The sequence below is a fragment of the Girardinichthys multiradiatus genome, chromosome 5 (genome assembly GCF_021462225.1).
Source record: "Girardinichthys multiradiatus isolate DD_20200921_A chromosome 5, DD_fGirMul_XY1, whole genome shotgun sequence".
NCBI lineage: Eukaryota > Metazoa > Chordata > Actinopteri > Cyprinodontiformes > Goodeidae > Girardinichthys > Girardinichthys multiradiatus.
The window spans coordinates 51,613,223-51,631,378 of record NC_061798.1 but is presented as its reverse complement, the minus strand read 5'-3'; the positions used below and the strand labels follow the sequence as shown (position 1 = coordinate 51,631,378).

The 18,156-nt window shown below is 44.4% G+C and overlaps 1 protein-coding gene across 2 annotated transcripts; it reads right to left on the bottom strand.

The window, feature by feature from the left end:
• Positions 1-330: 330 nt before the first annotated feature.
• Positions 331-18,060, bottom strand: hpgd (15-hydroxyprostaglandin dehydrogenase). 2 transcript variants are annotated; one of them, XM_047364742.1, is made up of 9 exons: positions 18,042-18,058; positions 17,669-17,766; positions 17,401-17,586; positions 14,124-14,247; positions 11,122-11,228; positions 7,944-8,040; positions 3,753-3,829; positions 3,507-3,670; positions 331-2,302 (listed from the first exon to the last, which is right to left on the bottom strand). In XM_047364742.1, the coding sequence occupies exons 3-9, from the start codon at positions 17,491-17,493 to the stop codon at positions 2,179-2,181; spliced, it is 786 nt and encodes a 261-aa protein (XP_047220698.1). In that variant the 5' UTR covers positions 17,494-17,586; positions 17,669-17,766; positions 18,042-18,058; the 3' UTR covers positions 331-2,178. The 2 variants fall into 2 exon arrangements, with proteins under 2 accessions (XP_047220698.1, XP_047220699.1); XM_047364743.1 differs by lacking the exons at positions 3,507-3,670; positions 3,753-3,829 and having other exon boundaries at positions 2,160-2,302; positions 18,042-18,060.
• Between the last annotated feature and the right edge of the window lie 96 nt (positions 18,061-18,156).

Here is an 18,156-nt window from a genome sequence, read left to right as displayed (position 1 = left end):
AGAACTACGGGAAACGTCTGATATCTAGAATTACAAACAAAGGTTTCTGTACCAAATATTAAGTCTTGTTTTTTCTGATGTATCAAATACTGATGTCATGAAGTAAAATTAATTACTTAAAAATCACACAATGTGATTTTCTGGAGTTTTGTTCTAGATTCCATCGCTCACAGTTGACGAGAACCTTTGATAAAAATGAAAGACGTCTACATGGTTTGGAGGTGGGGAAACCTGCAGAATCTGAAGCGTTTCAAATACTTGTTCTCCCCACTGTGTGTAAATATCTTCACCACATCAACTGATGCCAAGAGACAAATGATTCAGTGTTGGTTCAAATTTTCAAGCGTGCTTTATTTTGAATCTGCGTTTTACACTTTTAAACGGTCTCTTCCTAAAACAGGACTTCAAGTTGTTATTGCTGCAAAATGAGAGAACCAAAAAATGAAATAACAAATTACTCAAACTTCTTTAAGATAAAATATCATTAAAAGGTGACTGACACACAGTATCTGAATAGCTGCAAAAGCTCACGTATTTGAATAATCAATTGCATTTTTGATAAGTGACGGTAATATTTCCAACCTGGCCGTAATGTACATCCATTACCATAAGGAGGCGCTGTTGCTTGCCAACAACCACAGCCTGAAAGAAGAAAACTGTCTTTTTCTTCTATTGTGGACTTACAGAGTAAACTACAGCCACAGGTGAGCCACATCTTCACCGCATGAACATCAACGGCTGCAGATCAATCCGTAGACCAGATGACAAAAATGGAGGAACACAATATTTGGATAATCCTGGAGAAGTGCTTCTAAGACAGGGAACTGCTTCGGCTGCTGATCAGGATGTCCTGCAGGGGTGGGGGGGGGATGAGAACAGATGCATGTGGCAGAAATGAGCTTGTTCTGCAGGACAGCTCGACTGCCTCAGAAATGAGGAGAGGAGCTTGGTTATCCGAGGGAAGCTCGGTGGAAGTAGAGCTGCTGCTCCTCCACATCGAAAGGAGTCAGCCGACATGAACTATCCAATCAGGATGTGTCCTGGTAGTCTCTCTGTGGAAGTCTTGCAGGCTTGTCCCACTGGGAGCAGACCCAGAGCTGCTGAGCTACCCAGAAGCTCGTCTCAACTGATCACCCAGGTTCTCTGAGATGTTCTGAGCCAATATAACAGGTTACATTCACACACTGCAGAGATGTTCACATCGCCACTCAGGACTCGTCTCTATAGTTTTCAGCGCTTTGGAGTAGAAACGGTTCTGATTTAAATTTTCTACAGAAAGACATTTAATCCTGGATGAAGATTCAACTCTGATGTGACTCAGAGCAGCATCTACTGACATGGTTGATTAAATCTGTTGTTCCTCTCAGACGGTCCATACAGACTGGACCCAGATCTGATCCGTTCGCGGCTTTGTTTATGACGTCAGCAGATTAGCTGCCAGTTTCTCCTGCATCAGGTTTCAGTCGGACTTCCTGCTAAAGTAATCAGACAAACAGAACTCGGATCTTTCTCTCGATGTCCCAAAGAGAGAGGCAGAAAACGTTTCTTCTGTTTCAGGCAGGGTGCTTATCCTCGGTCAGGATAAAAAATTAACTGACACATACGATCTGCATGAAAAGAAAGTACACCCTCTTTTATCTCTAAGGTTCTGGTCTTCACCAGGTTCTAAAATGATTAGAACCTGGTACCAGTCAGAATTTAGTAATGCCCCAAGATGGGAAACCCCAGAGTTAAAAGACGGGGAACTTTGTTTTGTCCAGGACTAAATGTTATGGACCAGCTCAGATGAACCATCACCTCAAAAGGCGGTCCAGTTACTGGCTTTAAAACATTTCAACAGCTGATTTAGTCACTTTAGTTCCTACAGGAAGTGGCTCTGCTTGCTGAAGCAAACAGGAAGCAGAGTTTCTCACAAAAACATCTACAGAAATGAAAAAATTAGCATATTTCTGTACAGTCCACCTTCAGGGAGATTCTTAGAAAATGCATCTTGAATAAAACAATGATCTGAAGTGAGAACAGCTGAGGTTCTAACAGAAACCGGGTCCATCTGGAGGAAAATAAGCAGTTCTACTTTACAGAAAGAGTCTCAGTAGAAACTCTGCAGAGAAGGTTTCAGCTCAGACTCCTGCAGACGGAGCAGGGACTCAGGCCGGTTAAGGTTCCTGTGAATTGGACTCAGGCAGACATGGGTTCATATGTGTGGAAGTGGATTCCCTTTGAGCAGGTGATCTTCATTACGGCTCCGTTCAAGCTGTTGTCCGTGATGAGCCTCATCATTCCTTCAGCTATCAGCGACGGCCTGCAGAGGAAGACGGACAACAGAACATCAGCAGGATCTACAGGGGCTCTGCTCCCAGTCTTTCTCGATTCTGGCTTAAATTCTTTTAAAAGGGTCTTGATCCAAAGTTCTCCAAGGTTTCTGAAGGTCTTTCAGATTTTCCTTGGGTTGTTTGGTCTAGTTTTTTTGGGGTTCTGTTCGTCTGTCTGCCTTTTCACTGAGGTCCAGGCCCTAATGTTCAATGTTCTGATCTTTGAGCCACTTTGTCATGGGTTTAGCCAGGTGACTTGGTGCTCCATCATGCCTGAACATGTTAGCAGAAGAAGACACTGATTCAGCATCTGAACCTGGTTTACTGTAGTCTACATGTTTGGGTCAACATGCTGAGAGATTGCATGAAATCCCTCTGAAACAATGTGAGCGGAAAAATACTCACTGGTTTAATAAAAACTGTAAAACTAACACTGCCCAGGAGAAAATTAATATAATTAAATGTTTTTCAGCACCAATACGATCCGGTAATCTCCTCTGGTCTTGAAGACGTCCCTCCAGCTGCTGAGCTGCAGCCAAAACACACACAGTTGCTCCAACATCATTGGCTCTGATTAACGACTGTGATGAAACACCAACAACCGGGTTTATTTAGTGAGAACCGAGACGTTTCATCACAATAGTTTGAACGTCCTGCTTCTCCAGAGTAGATTAGAAAACTGCTAGAATCAGAAAATTAGGAGAGCATTTTCTAGGAGATCCAAACTCTCTGGTTTCCAGTTTGAGCTCCAGTGGGAAACAGAAACACACAGCGATGACCTGTCTGCTGGTTTCCTTGGTCTTCATGATACTGTTTGTTCTCTGATGGTCTCCAAACAAACCTCTGAGGCCAGAAACAGAACAGCTTCAGATTAAAAAACTTCACTGAACGTGTTTTCTGCAGTGCAAAAGAAAAGCCACAGTTGTGAAGCATGGTAGTGGAAGTGTAATGATCTGAGGTTTCTTCCCTCTGCAGCTTACAGTGATTAATTCACCTCTAAAACCTGAATCATACGAGACTTCTCTAGATTGATTTTCTTGCATCAATTCTTCTTGGGTTGTGTTTTGATGGTGAATGTGAGCGAATGAAACCTACTTCCCCTGCTGATGTTTAGCATGTTTCTTCATTTAATCTAATCAACAACTCGGCGTTTGCAGCCTTTCTGACCACTAACTGCAGCAGTTCTGAACTTACTGCAAAACTCCAAACTTGTTCATGCTGCGTTTGAAGTCGTCCTTGAACTTGACGAACTTTCCCATGTTGTCCTCGTCTTCCACCGTGTGCAGCAGTGGCGTGTCGACGAAGGCGGGACACAGAACATTGATGCGAACGCCGTAGTCGCCCAGAAGGGAGGCATCCTGCAGACGACACGACAGAAAGCTGTTTAACTGAAACCTGCTCCAGAGAGCTTCTCATGTTTGTTCTGCGTGTTCTGCTCACCGCTATCGCTCGGGTGAAGCCGATAACTCCGTGTTTGGTAGCCGTGTAGACGGGCTGATGAGGGGAATGTAGGAAGGCTGAAAGAGAGAAGGAGCAGAGAGAAACCAGAGGCTGTTTAGCGGCTTCTTCATGCAGTTCTGTCCTGATCAAAGACCTCATTGTGCTCTGAGAAGATGAAGCTTTTATGAGAACATCTCAGTGCAACAACTGCAGCTTCGCACAGAAATCTGGCTTTTATTTAACATCTTTACTAACATTTGAAGCATTTCCTTGACCTTTCCCTCTCTAGCACATTCATTCAGCTTGCAGCAGCTGTGTACAGTCCTTGAGAAGATCCTCTGCTCCTTTTGATTATCCTAACAGGGATCAAAAGCTCCTCAGTGTCAGCAGGCAGGTTACAGCAAGACAGAAACTAATCTGACCTCCAAGCTTTCAGGAATGAGTTGATGCTCACGTCTTCATTTAATTTTAACTTTCATATCTTGAACCAGACAGAAAACTAAACCAAAGAACTGGGACTGTATTCTTCTAAAATGTTCAACCTTAAACTAAGAACCGCTCAGATGAATCGAGGGATGGCTGGAAAAAACCCAAGAACTACATCCACCAGGGTCCAATGATGGACATCTTTGTAAACACGCATTCTTGCTCCTAAAACTCTGCTCTCCAAGATATTTGTCCAAGTTTGGACATGTCCATGTTTGTCAGAGGAATGGCAGATATGACAAGTTCTGAGCACTGACGTTATCCAGGAGACAGAAAACAGTCTGCTGATGGTCAGGCTATACGAAGGTGGGACAGATGCAGGCACGCAGGAAAAACCCTGAAGCTCCATAAAAGTGATGTGACTTGAAGATTTCAGATGCACATGATGATTAACTCGGACCTGAAACCAGCTGAGCGGAGCAGTGGTGAAGAAACCCAGTAATACTCGAGATATCCTGGAAACCGACACAATATCAGTCGTCTTCTGTGAGAAGCTGACGTAGACATGCACACACCTAATATGTACATCAAACATAAGAGCTGGGTCAAAGGTTACAGTGAGGTTCCTAAAAGAAGTCTTTGTTACACGGGGACCAAGAAAGTCCATGTGCAGAGGTACCCGTCCATCCGGGGCTCAGATGAGGGTTTCTGGGTTCTTTTCATTCACCTGTTCAACCTCAGTTCCAGTGAAGTTGGGATGTTGTTTAAAACCGAAAGTAAAACAGAATCCAATGATTTGCTCATTCAACCTCTATGCAGCTGAATCTGCAACAAAGACAAGATATTTAACGTTGTAAATATTCACCCATGTTGAATTTGATGCCTTCAACACAGGTGGACTGGGTCATGTTCACCACTGTGTTTCATCACCTTTCCTTCAAACACTCAATCAGCGTTTGGGAACTGAGGACTAATTGCTGGAGCTTTACCATTCTTGCTTGATGAACAACTTCAGTTGCTCAACAGTCCAGGGTTAGATCTTCATAATGCTCCACACATTTTCAATGGGAGACAGGTCTGGACTGCAGACGTTGCTTGGATGGCAGCAGATGTTGCTCCAGAACCTGTATGGACCTTTCAGCATTAATGGTGCCTTCACAGATGTGCCAGCTACCCATGCCATGGGCACCAACACGCCCCATACCATCACAGCAGATGCTGGCTGTTGAGCTTTGCTCGTACTCACTTCATCCGGGACCGGGTCGCGGGGGCAGCAGACTCAGCAGAGACGCCCAGACGTCCCTCTTCCCAGACACCTCCTCCAGCTCCTCCAGGGGGAGCCCAAGGCGTTCTCAGGCCAGCCGAGAGACATAGTCCCTCCAGCGTGTCCTGGGCCGTCCCCTGGGCCTCCTCCCGGTGGGACATGCCTGGAACACCTCCCGAGGAAGGCAACAAGACCCCGAGATACTTAAACTCCTCCACTTGAGGCAGGAACTCCCCTCCAACCTGTTGAGCTTTGCTTTTACGATAATCCAGATGGTCCTTTTCCTCTTTGGTCCAAAGGACACGACATCCATGATTTCCAGTAACAATCTGAAATGTGGACTCGTCAGACCACAGCACACATTTCCATTTTGCTTCAGTGCATCTCACATCAGCTTGGTTCCAGAGAAGCTGGCACTGTTTCTGGGTGTTGCTGATATGTGGCTTTGTCTTTGCCTGGTAGAGTTTTAACTTTATCCATCACAGATCCATTTCTGGATCCTCTGCAGTTGCCTACAGACCCAACAGGTCTGCTGTGGATGAGGCAATAAACATGGCCCTTCACTACATCCTGCAGCACCTGGACTCCCCAGGAACCTACCAGGATCCTGTTTGTGTTGACATGGTGCAGCAGAACAGTCTGGAGCTCAATGCTCTGAAAACAGTGGAGATGATCATGGACTTCATAAAGAGCACAGCCCCACTCACCCCCATCATCCTGAGTGACTGTCCAGTCTCCATTGTGGACTCCTTTCGTTTCCTGGGCACCAGGGGGTTAGGGTTAGGCTGAACATCACCTTCCTCACCAAGAAGGCTCAGCAGAGAAGGTACTTCCTGCTGCAGTTGAAGAAGTTCAGCCTGCCAAAGACAATGATGGCGCGCTTCTACTCCACCATCATTGAGTCCATCCTCTCCTCCTCCATCACCATCTGGTACGCTGCTGCCACCATCAGGGACCAGGGGAGGCTGCAGTGTATCATTCGCTGTGCAGAGAGGGTGATTGGCTGCAATCTTCCTTCTCTTCAGGAACTGCCTCCAGGACTGGGAGGTGAGCAGGAAAGATTACAGCTGACCCCTCCCACCCTGGACGCAAACTGTTTCAGACTCTCCCCTCTGGCAGGCGGCTGCGGTCCATCAGGACCAGAACCTCTCTCCACAAAAACAGCTTCTTCCTTTCTGCAGTTAGCCTCATTATCATGGCCCTGGTTCCCCACTGGCACTTTCTCCTTGCAAACAGTACGAATATCTCAGCACATGTAAATACTATTTCAGTTAATTCTATATTGTTGTTATTGTATATTTTTAATATTTCCCATGGTGCTCCATTTTTCTCATAACATTCCTACACAACTTGTTTTGGTTTTTAACTACATCTTTTCAAATGTATTTATGCCAGCTGTATGTTTGTCTATGTGTAGCATCTCACCACCACAGCAGATCCCTCGTACGTGTGAAACACTACGTGGCAATAAAGGTTTTCTGATTCTGATTGTAGATGTAGCAACAAAGTGTGTTAACTGACAATGGTTCTGAAGTGTTCCTGAGCCCACGTGGTGATATCCGTTACTGCAAACCAACCTGATCGCTTCATGCAGGGCTCAGGAGCAACACAAATGGCAAGAAATGTTGGTAGAAAAGCTCTCCAGAAAATGAACTAAGTGTGGCTCCACGTCAGAGGCTGAATGAGATCAAACGATCTGCTCTTCTACAGATTGTTTGCTGTAATCAACAACAGCAACAGAAGAGGAAGTTATCTTATAAAGATAGTTGATTTCCTGCTCCAAACGCTTAGGGTCTGACTGCAAAGCAGAACAAGATAACAGCTTCAGTCTGTCAGAGACGCAGAATAAAAAAACCTTTCATTAGTGAGCAAACGGCCTGTTGTTCTTGCCTGCTTCCAGATGTTCTTACAGCAAAGCCATGAAAGGAGTTTCCTTCCAGCTGATTCACCTCTCAACCTTCAGCCTCTGCAGAGAGGTGTTACAAATGGATAAATTAGGTTCCAGAAACATTAAGCTGGATTATTTAAAGCTTACTCATGCTTCCAGAACAGTTTGTTTCAGGGTCATGAAGCTCATTTTTTTCCCACAATGCACTGAGGTCAGCGCCCAGGGTGGATCTGTGGCTGTTTCCTCCCACAGAAGTCTGATGAATTACTTGATCTTTAGGAGATCCCAGCATTCCAACGAGGAGAAGCAGAGAAGGATCGTTCGGAGTCCTGGGTCTGTTTTCTTCTCCCTTGTCTATAAGGACCCCGGTGGTCTTTATAGTCCAATGGTCCTAATGCAGGCCTTGTTACCTTCAGACTCTCCTGTAATCTGATCACAGCTTCTCGCGGTTTCTGAAGGTTGTTTTAAATTTTTCTTTGGACGTTGAACATTTAAATCTATTTTAGTCATTATATTTTAATTATTCTGACAATAACCCCGCCCCCCAGTATCAGCTGTTCCGTGTTTATTTGCACGTGTGTGTTAACGCCTGTGTGTGTGCAGTATGTGTTACCTGCCATTGAGGACACGTTGATGATGGTGCCGCCTATTTTCCCGTACTCTTTACTCATGTGCTCCAAAGCCAAGTAGGTTCCCTTTATCACGGAGGTCTGCAGATAAAGATGGAAAAGCGGTTAATGTTGCAGAGAGTGCAGAGACCAGACAGGAAGAAATGAAAGATGACACTTCTGATAAGACAAAGAACTGCAGCCGCAGGTTTTTACAGGAAGTCTTCAGTACAATAACATCTGATAGCCGTGTAACATATTTATATACCTCCTTGCACAAATTCACTGTTTACAGCATATTATATAGTATATATTTTCTATTGTACATATCCTGCCTTCTGCAGTCTATATTACACTTCATCTATCCTATTTTAGGAGAAAACCTTCTTAAATGCCTTGTTATTTTTTTGTTACTAGCTACTGTAGTGTACGGCAGCCCAGCGGGAGCACCCTCAGTTTCATTGTACCCCACAGTACAATGACAATAAAGACTGTTCTATTCTATTACAAACTGGAGCAGCTGTGAAGGTCTGCAACCAGAAAACGTTTAGTTTCTGCTCCTCTGTTGAAGGCCTGAGGAATAACAGGGTGAAACATCTCTGATTTTCATCTGTCAAGGCCCTAATGTTCAATGTTCTGATCTTTGAGCCACTTTGTCATGGGTTTAGCCAGGTGACTTGGTGCTCCATCATGCCTGAACATGTTAGCAGAAGAAGACACTGATTCAGCATCTGAACCTGGTTTACTGTAGTCTACATGTTTGGGTCAACATGCTGAGAGATTGCATGAAATCCCTCTGAAACAATGTGAGCGGAAAAAGACTCACTGGTTTAATAAAAACTGTAAAACTAACACTGCCCAGGAGAAAATTAATATAATTAAATGTTTTTCAGCACCAATACGATCCGGTAATCTCCTCTGGTCTTGAAGACGTCCCTCCAGCTGCTGAGCTGCAGCCAAAACACACACAGTTGCTCCAACATCATTGGCTCTGATTAACGACTGTGATGAAACACCAACAACCGGGTTTATTTAGTGAGAACCGAGACGTTTCATCACAATAGTTTGAACGTCCTGCTTCTCCAGAGTAGATTAGAAAACTGCTAGAATCAGAAAATTAGGAGAGCATTTTCTAGGAGATCCAAACTCTCTGGTTTCCAGTTTGAGCTCCAGTGGGAAACAGAAACACACAGCGATGACCTGTCTGCTGGTTTCCTTGGTCTTCATGATACTGTTTGTTCTGCAACCAGAAAACGTTTAGTTTCTGCTCCTCTGTTGAAGGCCTGAGGAATAACAGGGTGAAACATCTCTGATTTTCATCTGTTCTGGAGAACAGTTTAACTGAAACAAGGCAGACATTTTTCTTCTCTGTTCAGATAAAATCTGATCTGTTAAAATGAGTTCATATGTTCAGGAATAAGGATCCAAAACACCAAAGTTCAGACTAAACCCAAACACCCGAGCAGACAAACATTAATCTGAAGAGGAAATCCTCAGAGACAGAGACAGTTAAACTAATAACCAACAGAAGATAAGACCTTCTAAGAAAAACATTTTGTATTGCTTTAAAAGAGGAGATGCTGTGCAGGATTCCTCCAAGACCTGACAAAACTAAGAGCACCGGTCCAACACAGCTGATTTAAATGGCTGAACAACCTCCTCAGTATGTCACCAGGTTCTGCAGAGTTCTGGTAATGAACCACTCATTTGATTCGGGTGTCCCGAACCAGCATCTAAAACATACAGATAACGATCCTCTAGGACCAGAACTAGATATCAGACACTGGAAGTTCTGCAGTTTTATTTTCATGCACCACAGAGGGTTCCATTACTGTCAGTCGCCTGGTGCGGCCCGAAGGAGGTTTTATTGTGAAAACCTGCTTTTCAGCAATATTAACAGAGATAAGGACATCTCCAGACACCATGCTGTTCTGCTTGTTTTATACCCGACTCGGGTACCAAATGGTTCGTCTACCGCTGGACAAACATCTCTGCCAGGTGGAGGAATATTACAAGATGATGACAGAAAAATCAAGTTTAAAACAACTATTATTATTACAAGAAATGAAATATTTGCAGATGGTAAATACCATCTACCAGAAGAACATCTGGGGTGAGAAACAAAGACACTGAAATTCTCAAAACTGCAGGCAAACTAAGAACCTTTGAACCACAATAAAGGAGGTAAATACATTCAGACAGATATTGCACTATTTTCATCATTCAAAGCTTACTGTAGGAATTTTATGTTCTATTAATCATGATCTCATTTTCACTTCTTCAGTTTTCCAAACACCTGAAACCAAAGAGTTGGACAAATCACCAGGCAGGTTATTTTCTCATTTGTTCTCCTTGTTCTATATTCCAGCTTGGCATTATTCTGTCTTCTACAGCAGCTCCACATCCACTCAGTTAGGTCCAAACCTGTTCCTTGCACCAGTAATCACCACCTTCGCATTTATGCTCCCCAGGTTTTCTCAGTCATTGTCAGATCCTCTTATTTCTGCTCCATGCCTTCTTGCTTAGTTTCTCAGCTGTATTTTTATGTCTGTTTTCCTGTTTTTCATTAAAGATAGCATTTCACTGATGTTTCTGCCTACCTCCTGTTGGTTATTGGTTCCTATATGTCCAATGAACATGACAATAAAGCCCTGAAATTAGAGTTGCAATGTATATGAAACATCACTTGTGTTAATCCAAAAAGCTTTAGCCATGACTGTAGATCACTTGTTTTTTTCCATAACAGTTCACAAATATCTGCATTTTATGCAGATGATCTAATATTACTACACTCTACTGTTGTTTTGCCTTCAAACATTTAAATTTGTTCTTATTTTACTGCTCTTGTCATCTCCTGAGATACGTTGGTCCTGATGTACTCAGTGATGCTGCTGGGTTAGACTCTGATAATAAAACATTCTAGGGTGTTTTTACCCCATGATGACATTTTTTCAAATCTATATGCAGACATGATTGATCCTGCAGACGTTTCCAGGACGTTATAGAAAGTTAAAGTAAATGGAATAGACTGAACTGGACTTCAACAGCATCAGGTCATTGCCTGCCTCAAGCTGCGGCTTCGTCTGAATCATCTTAGATAAACAGCTGTCTGGTTCAGGTTCAGATGAATCTACTCAGATCAGAACATCAGCTTGTCTCTGATTGAGCTTGCAGGGTTCTTACCAGGTTGACCTGGATGGTCTTCTCCCAGTTCTTCTCATTGTTAATGCCTGCATTGTTGATGGCAATGTCCAGTCGTCCAAACTGGTCCACAGTCCTCTGGAAGGCATCTGTTCCATGGAGACAGAGACAGTGTTAAGGAAGTGATTCTGGATGAGAAAACCTAGAGCAGTAAGATACATTTTTCTGGAGATATCTGAGGTGTATCAGTATAGCTTTTATATTTCAGCATATACGTGGTGCATTTATTCTGCTGCTTATTCCTTTATTGTCTAATTATAAATACATTTGTAAATCTTTGTAAATGAAACTAAAGGGAATTTTCATCCTGATGCATGTAAAGAAAGAGAAGCAGTTTTATCCCCTGATACCTGTTTACCTGCCCTGCTTGTTCTATAGTATTTGTTGCTTCGTGGATATTTTAGCTCTCTGTGATCTCTTTACGTTGCTTCTGAGTGAGCTACTAAAGCAGGTGTGGGTGATTCTACTCCTCAGGGCCCAGCATCCTACGTCTTTTAGATGCATTTCTGCTCCAACATACCTGAATCAAATACTGTGATATATCCTCACCCTGTCCCCAAATCTGCAGGAGCCTGCTAGGGCCCCGTCATTTATATCAGCTGAGTTCAAGCAGAGAAACTCAACCAACTGTGAAGCCCGGTGGTGGAGGAATGATGATGTGGGCTTGTTTTGCAACCACATAACCTGGGAACCTTGCAGTCACCAAGTGGACCATGATCTCCTCTGTAGACCAAAGTATTCTAGAGTCAAATGTGACTCCATCTGTCCAACAGCTGAAACTTGGACCACACTAGATCATCAACAGAACCATGACCCCAAACACAGTCGGAGATCAACAGTAGAATGGCTGAAGAAGAAACAGATCAAGGTGACGCAATGGTCTAGTCAAAGTCCAGACCTCAACCTTATTTATATTGTGTGGTGGAAGATTCAGAGAGCTGTGCAGAACCCTCAATGAACTGAAACAACACGGGAAAGAAGCCTGGACCCAAATAAAGTCGGACAGAAAACCTGCTGAGGGTTCGTGTTGCCGAAGGAGGTTCAACAGGCCGCCGAAGGAGGTTCCACAAGCTGCCGAAGGAGGTTCCACAGGCCGCCGAAGGAGGTTCCACAGGCCGCCGAAGGAGGTTCCACAGGCTGCCGAAGGAGGTTCCACAGGCTGCCGAAGGAGGTTCCACAGGCCGCCAAAGGAGGTTCCACAGGCTGCCGAAGGAGGTTCCACAGGCTGCCAAAGGAGGTTCCACAGGCTGCCGAAGGAGGTTCCACAGGCTGCCAAAGGAGGTTCCACAGGCTGCCGAAGGAGGTTCCACAGGCTGCCGAAGGAGGTTCCACAGGCCGCCAAAGGAGGTTCCACAGGCTGCCGAAGGAGGTTCCACAGGCTGCCAAAGGAGGTTCCACAGGCTGCCGAAGGAGGTTCCACAGGCTGCCGAAGGAGGTTCCACAGGCCGCCAAAGGAGGTTCCACAGGCTGCCGAAGGAGGTTCCACAGGCCGCCAAAGGAGGTTCCACAGGCTGCCGAAGGAGGTTCCACAGGCCGCCAAAGGAGGTTCCACAGGCTGCCGAAGGAGGTTCCACAGGCCGCCAAAGGAGGTTCCACAGGCCGCCAAAGGAGGTTCCACAGGCTGCCGAAGGAGGTTCCACAGGCTGATTGTATGATTGTATGGCAGCTGTGCAGCTGTGGCTGCAATGTATTCTATCACTGTCACTTTATGAATGGGTGAATGACTGATTGTAGTGGAAAGGGCTTGGAGTCCTCTGACTTGATAATAGTGCAGGCCCATTTACCCTTCAACTGAAGACCTGATGGCGATTTATGTCTTTAATTGTTAAATATGACTTTGGTGAGAAGAGGATGAGCTCTGACTGCAAAGCTCCACAGTCCCAAACCGTTCCAGGATGAAACCTGAGACATGAAGCGCAGAAACAGTTTAGCTCAAAGTTTTCTGAAGGTCTGAATGGGAAGGGATGAACGCAGCCAAACCAAAGGGAACCTGTTCAGAGTGAAGACATTAGAGCCTGGATTTATTCAGACTTATTCACACTTTCACTTCAGACATGGAGCCAGAGAGAAGGAGACATGAGATAATCTACTCAAATCCAGCCATGGAGAGCTGCAGGAGCAACAAGACAGAGAGCTATAATTCCTGCAAAGTTAGCAGCTTTCACCCGTTTTCCCTGCTTCGGTGTGTGACTGTAAACTAATCTCAAACAGAACAATAAAACTTTCTGAACTGAATGGAGACGCAAAACTCAAATGTAAAGTTTTTGAGAATTTAGAGGATCCAGCCTCAGGGGAGACCATGTGTTTTCCTGCAGGTTCATGAATCCCGTCTGCCTTCCAGGTTGATGCGTGTGGTAGACACCCTGCAGGAGTGTAAACAGATAATGAGGAGATGTTTGGCACAGGGTGCTCCGTTACAAAGACCTGGAGTGTTGTTTATCTCCTCGTGCCAGCTGACAGACGTAGCTGTACAAACAGCTTCAGGGGGAAACCTGAGGTGGGAAAACTGGTATGTGTCGTCACCTGCAGCATTCCACGTTACTGCAGCCGGTGATCATTAGCCAGCTCCCACACTGAGAGCACAAAGGCGCCAGAGACACACATTATCAGGACGGATCTGATCTGCAGGAACATCTACACATGGGTCACAGAGTGTCCACATCAAACAGCATTCCAGAGATTTACATTTCCAATGTCAGACAACAGAACCTTGTTCCTCACAGCTGGACACGGCCGACCCATCTGCATCGTGCTGAACTGAAACGTTTTAAATTCAGTCAAATTAAGCTGCACTTTTTTTGGACAGAGTGACACAGGAAAGGCCTCTAAGTTCTTGCTTCACTCACTGCGTTTTATAATCACTTCCTCTTTCATGAAGAGGAACTTCAAGTATGCAGGTGAAGTGGTCAGTGTGCAGCTTTATTATCTTGGTTCTGGCTTACAGAACTTCTACTGTGCCTCAGCACGTAGCTTCAGGTCATCACCTCTTAGAGCATCTCCGTGGGTCACGTCACACTGGATGAAGGTGCTTTTTCCTTCTCCGAACTCAGCATCCAGCTGGGCCTTGCACTGCTCCCCAAGGATCTCATTTAGGTCCACCACGGCCACCTGCAGGACACACAGGACTATTAACAGCGGCGCCGGATTCATTTTAGAGGTGGGGCGCCATGGGGGTGTTGAGTCGCACGTACTCAATTTTTTCACACTATAATGTTGGGGGGCGTTTTTAGGGTCTTGATATATTGGGGGCTATAGCCCAGAACCCTCCTTCCTCATGTTCTCTCTTTAAAAGTTGCCCTTTAGAGTTTCTGTTAATGTATTTTGACCACTATGTTTATTCCTCCTGCTACCTGCGACCTGCTACTGGGGTCCTGGCAGCCGACACCAGCTCCCTCTTAAAGATTAGCGTCACGCATACAAGGTGCTTTACGGTAATGGAGCAGAAAGGATCCGATCCTGGCAACGGTTGAGAAAATAAGAGGAAAACAGAAAAGTAACCTAACATTACATATTTACAACTTTCACATTCATGTTTTATGTTAAAAATTTCTTTAAATAATTTCACTGAGGATGTTTGGTGAAATAATACCTACTAATGTTCACCAGTATAAGCATTTGTGTCACTTTCAGGAATGTATTTCTCCAAACTCATGAGAGGTGACAACACAATCTCTTCAGATTATATTATAGGGTCATCTATACTATAACCAGAATAAATATTTCATAATTTTACTGTAGAGTTTTGGAGAAATAACTTTGACCCGTTATTTCTCCAAAACTCTACAGTAAAATTATTAAATATAATTTATTTATTTTTTTTTTACATAAAACATGCATGAGAAGTTGTAAAAATGTAATTAATATAAATGTTCTGAAGGTTACTTTCCTGTTTTCCTCTTATTTTCTCAACCGTCACCAGGATCGGGTCCTTTCTGCTCCATTACCGTAAAGCACCTTGTATGCGTGACGCTAATCTTTAAGAGAGAGCTGGTGTCAGCTGACGGGACCGCAGTCACCTGCTGAGTGGGGCTCACCTGGTCTCAGTATAAATGATGAGATCGGACAAGTGGTTCCCAAAGAAGACGTTTCTTCTTCAGCCTTTAGGAACCAGTAAACCCCAGACCTTAAAGGGCTGTGCCCTATTCTCATATTATCTGGGGTTATGTATACAGATTCGTATAAAGAGAAGCGTAAAGGCTTCGAGTGCGTAAATACGCAGTCAGAGGCACTCTGCGCAAATGAACAGGGACGATAAATCAGGGTGGAGGCTGACATGATAAACCTGCTGCTGTAAACAGTGACGACACAGCTTAACAAACTGTAACAGTCCAGAAAAGCAGGAGCAGAACATAACAGAAGGAAGAACATCCGCAGCTGGATCATAATGACGCAGCGCAACAACCTCCTGCGTGTTTCAAGCGGCAGAGCAGAGCGCATCTGTTTGCTACACGGGAAAACACGCAGCGCCAGAACAGCAGTGGTTCTCACTGAGTCCACAAGAGGAGAGGACGACTTCCCTCACAGTCCTGGGCCGACGACGCTCCTTTGTGGTTTTGCTCCAGTTCGGCTGAACCCGCAACCTCTGGGTCGGGTCACAGTGCAACCCATGGAGGAGCCGCAGGATCAGCGGAAAATAAAAAATTATTTTAGATAATCAAATTTGACCTTATATTAAATACTTAGTTTTTCTTGCTGTCGTATTGTTGAACAGTATAGAATTAATTAAATCATAATTAAAAGCTTTTAAAACAACTAAGTTTTACCTGAGTTAAGAACAATTAAATATCAGTTTCTATATTGGGTTCATATATTTCTATATCCGACTCTAAGGGCTTCACCAGTCATGGACCTGACCGCACGTCACTGAACTGAGATCTAATATAGCGAGAAATACCAAATATGTTCATGTTATAGACTATTATTATATCACAAATAATCCCAAAAATGATTTATTAAGAACAATCATTAGGCCTACATTGATACACGAACCGGTAGAATAATGATAAACAAGTGTTTTCATTGTAAATCTGATTTATCAGATGTAATATTTTCTTATTAAAATAAAGAAAATTAAAAAATAAAATAAAACATTGTCTTCCGTTTTGTCGTTATGTTGTTGAACAGTTTTGGCAGAACTTCTGCTGACAAAACAATCATTTTTTCCTTTTTTCATATCAACTAATTGTCTTTAATAAAAGCAAAAGTAAAATAGAAGTTCTTCATTCATTAAAAACAGTTTCAAGGTGTCTGGAGAGATGATGTTCCTGACAGGCTGCAAGAGGTCCAGATTATTCTATTATTATTAAAGATGTTCACACGAACAGAGAAGGTCGTTGCTGTTCTTTTCATCTCCACATAGCGACCTGTCATCGCGGTGCTGCTGCAAACTGCAGCTGCCTTTGGGACACGCGTGGATGACAGACTGATAATGAACGCAGTTATTTGCAGTTTTAGTGAGTTAATAACACTACAGGTGTTATAGAAACTTATTGGCATCAACTCTTCCCAGAATTTGGTAACTTTGCGCTGAAACGTCCAGTATTGCACATTTATTGAGGCAACTGGACAGAGGTGTTTTTTGCGCTTCCGATTTTATTGCGCATGTAAGTATATCACTCTGCGCGTGTTTTTGCGGATGCTGTCAGGTTTCAAGAGGCACAAACGTTTTGTTTGTGACTCTGAGCGCCAGAGAGGGAGAGAGCCTCTCAGCACAATCGGGTCAAGCCCACGTGATTTTTGTTGGGACCAGATCACGGCCGACCAGGACCGTAAAGTGGGGGGCAATGGCCCCCTGCCCCCCCCATTCCGACGCCACTGACTATAACCCACTCAGAGCGGCAGTGCAGAAGCTAGGAGCTGATATCAGAGAGCATCTCTGCAGGACCATGCACAAAGCAGAAGAGTTTGGTTAGAGCATGTTTTTCTGATGCTTATTTCACCACATCTGAGCTGCGGTTTCACAAGTTTGACTTGTGGAGCTAAAAATGGTATCAAGACTGCTCATCTGCAACAGGGAAGGAAGGTTTTCAGAAACCCTGCATGTTCTGTCACTGAGAATTTACCAGAAACCAATGAAACCAGTTCACATAAGTCCAGTTCGGCAGAAAGGTTTGTCCAAAGCTGAAGGTTTAAAAGCAGGAAAAAGTTAGATCTGATCAGAAAGCAGCAGTAAAGCAGCCACAGACTTTCAGACAACCTAAACTGATAAAGTCAAGCAGAAAGAACAGAACATAAAGACTCAAAAACTGGAGCAGACCGAACCTTGGCTGAGCTCTCCAGCAGAGCCTGGACCGCAGCTCTCCCGATGCCCTGAGCTCCTCCGGTCACCAGAGCCACCTTCCCGGTCAGAGACATGATCCACGCCGGCGTGCGTTGCCGTCGTCCGGCTGCGTGTCTGTGTGCTCTCAGCGCTGCGCTCAGAGTTTTTCTCCTCCTCCTCCAACTGATCTGTGTACACAAACAAAGTGTGTGTGTGTGTGTGTGTCCCAGTCAGAGGGAGGTTAAATAAACGGTGCAGCATAATAATTACAGGTTTGATCCGCCAGCTCCGTGTTCCTCCTGCTCCACACCTGAAGCATCAGCCTCACATTCCTTCCTCACCGCACCGGAGAGTCCTGCATTTCAGTCCTGTTACACAACATGTAGGACTGCAAGGACCGCAATTGTGTGTGGAGAACCAGAGTTCATAAGCTCTGGTTCTCCACACAGCTTCAGGTCTCTGCATGCACACTTGGTAAATTTAGGTTTCCTGAGAAAAATCCCGAAATAATCTCAGGATTTATGTGCAAATGCATGGAATAACAACAATTATTTATGCTTTATATAAACTTATTTTCAGTTTCACATCATTCTCTTCAGAGAGTCCTACATTACTCTCAGTGTTTTACAGAAAGACGAGTTACCATTGTAGTAGAACTGAAGACCTCATCTGGCCTGGATCACTGGTTCCGACCCGTCTGTCAGCCGGCGAAGCAGGCGGCTAGCCAAGTAGGCGGAGTTTGCCCTTCATTTCTATGG

Excerpts from the sequence above, each read along its gene's own strand:
- hpgd (XM_047364742.1), bottom strand. The coding sequence starts at position 17,493 with ATGTCTCTGACCGGGAAGGTGGCTCTGGTGACCGGAGGAGCTCAGGGC. Across the intron at positions 14,248-17,400 it reads TGCTGGAGAGCTCAGCCAAG|GTGGCCGTGGTGGACCTAAA; the intron begins GTTCGGTCTGCT and ends TGTGTCCTGCAG. Across the intron at positions 3,830-7,943 it reads CAACGTGTCCTCAATGGCAG|CCTTCCTACATTCCCCTCAT; the intron begins GTAACACATACT and ends TCTCTCTTTCAG.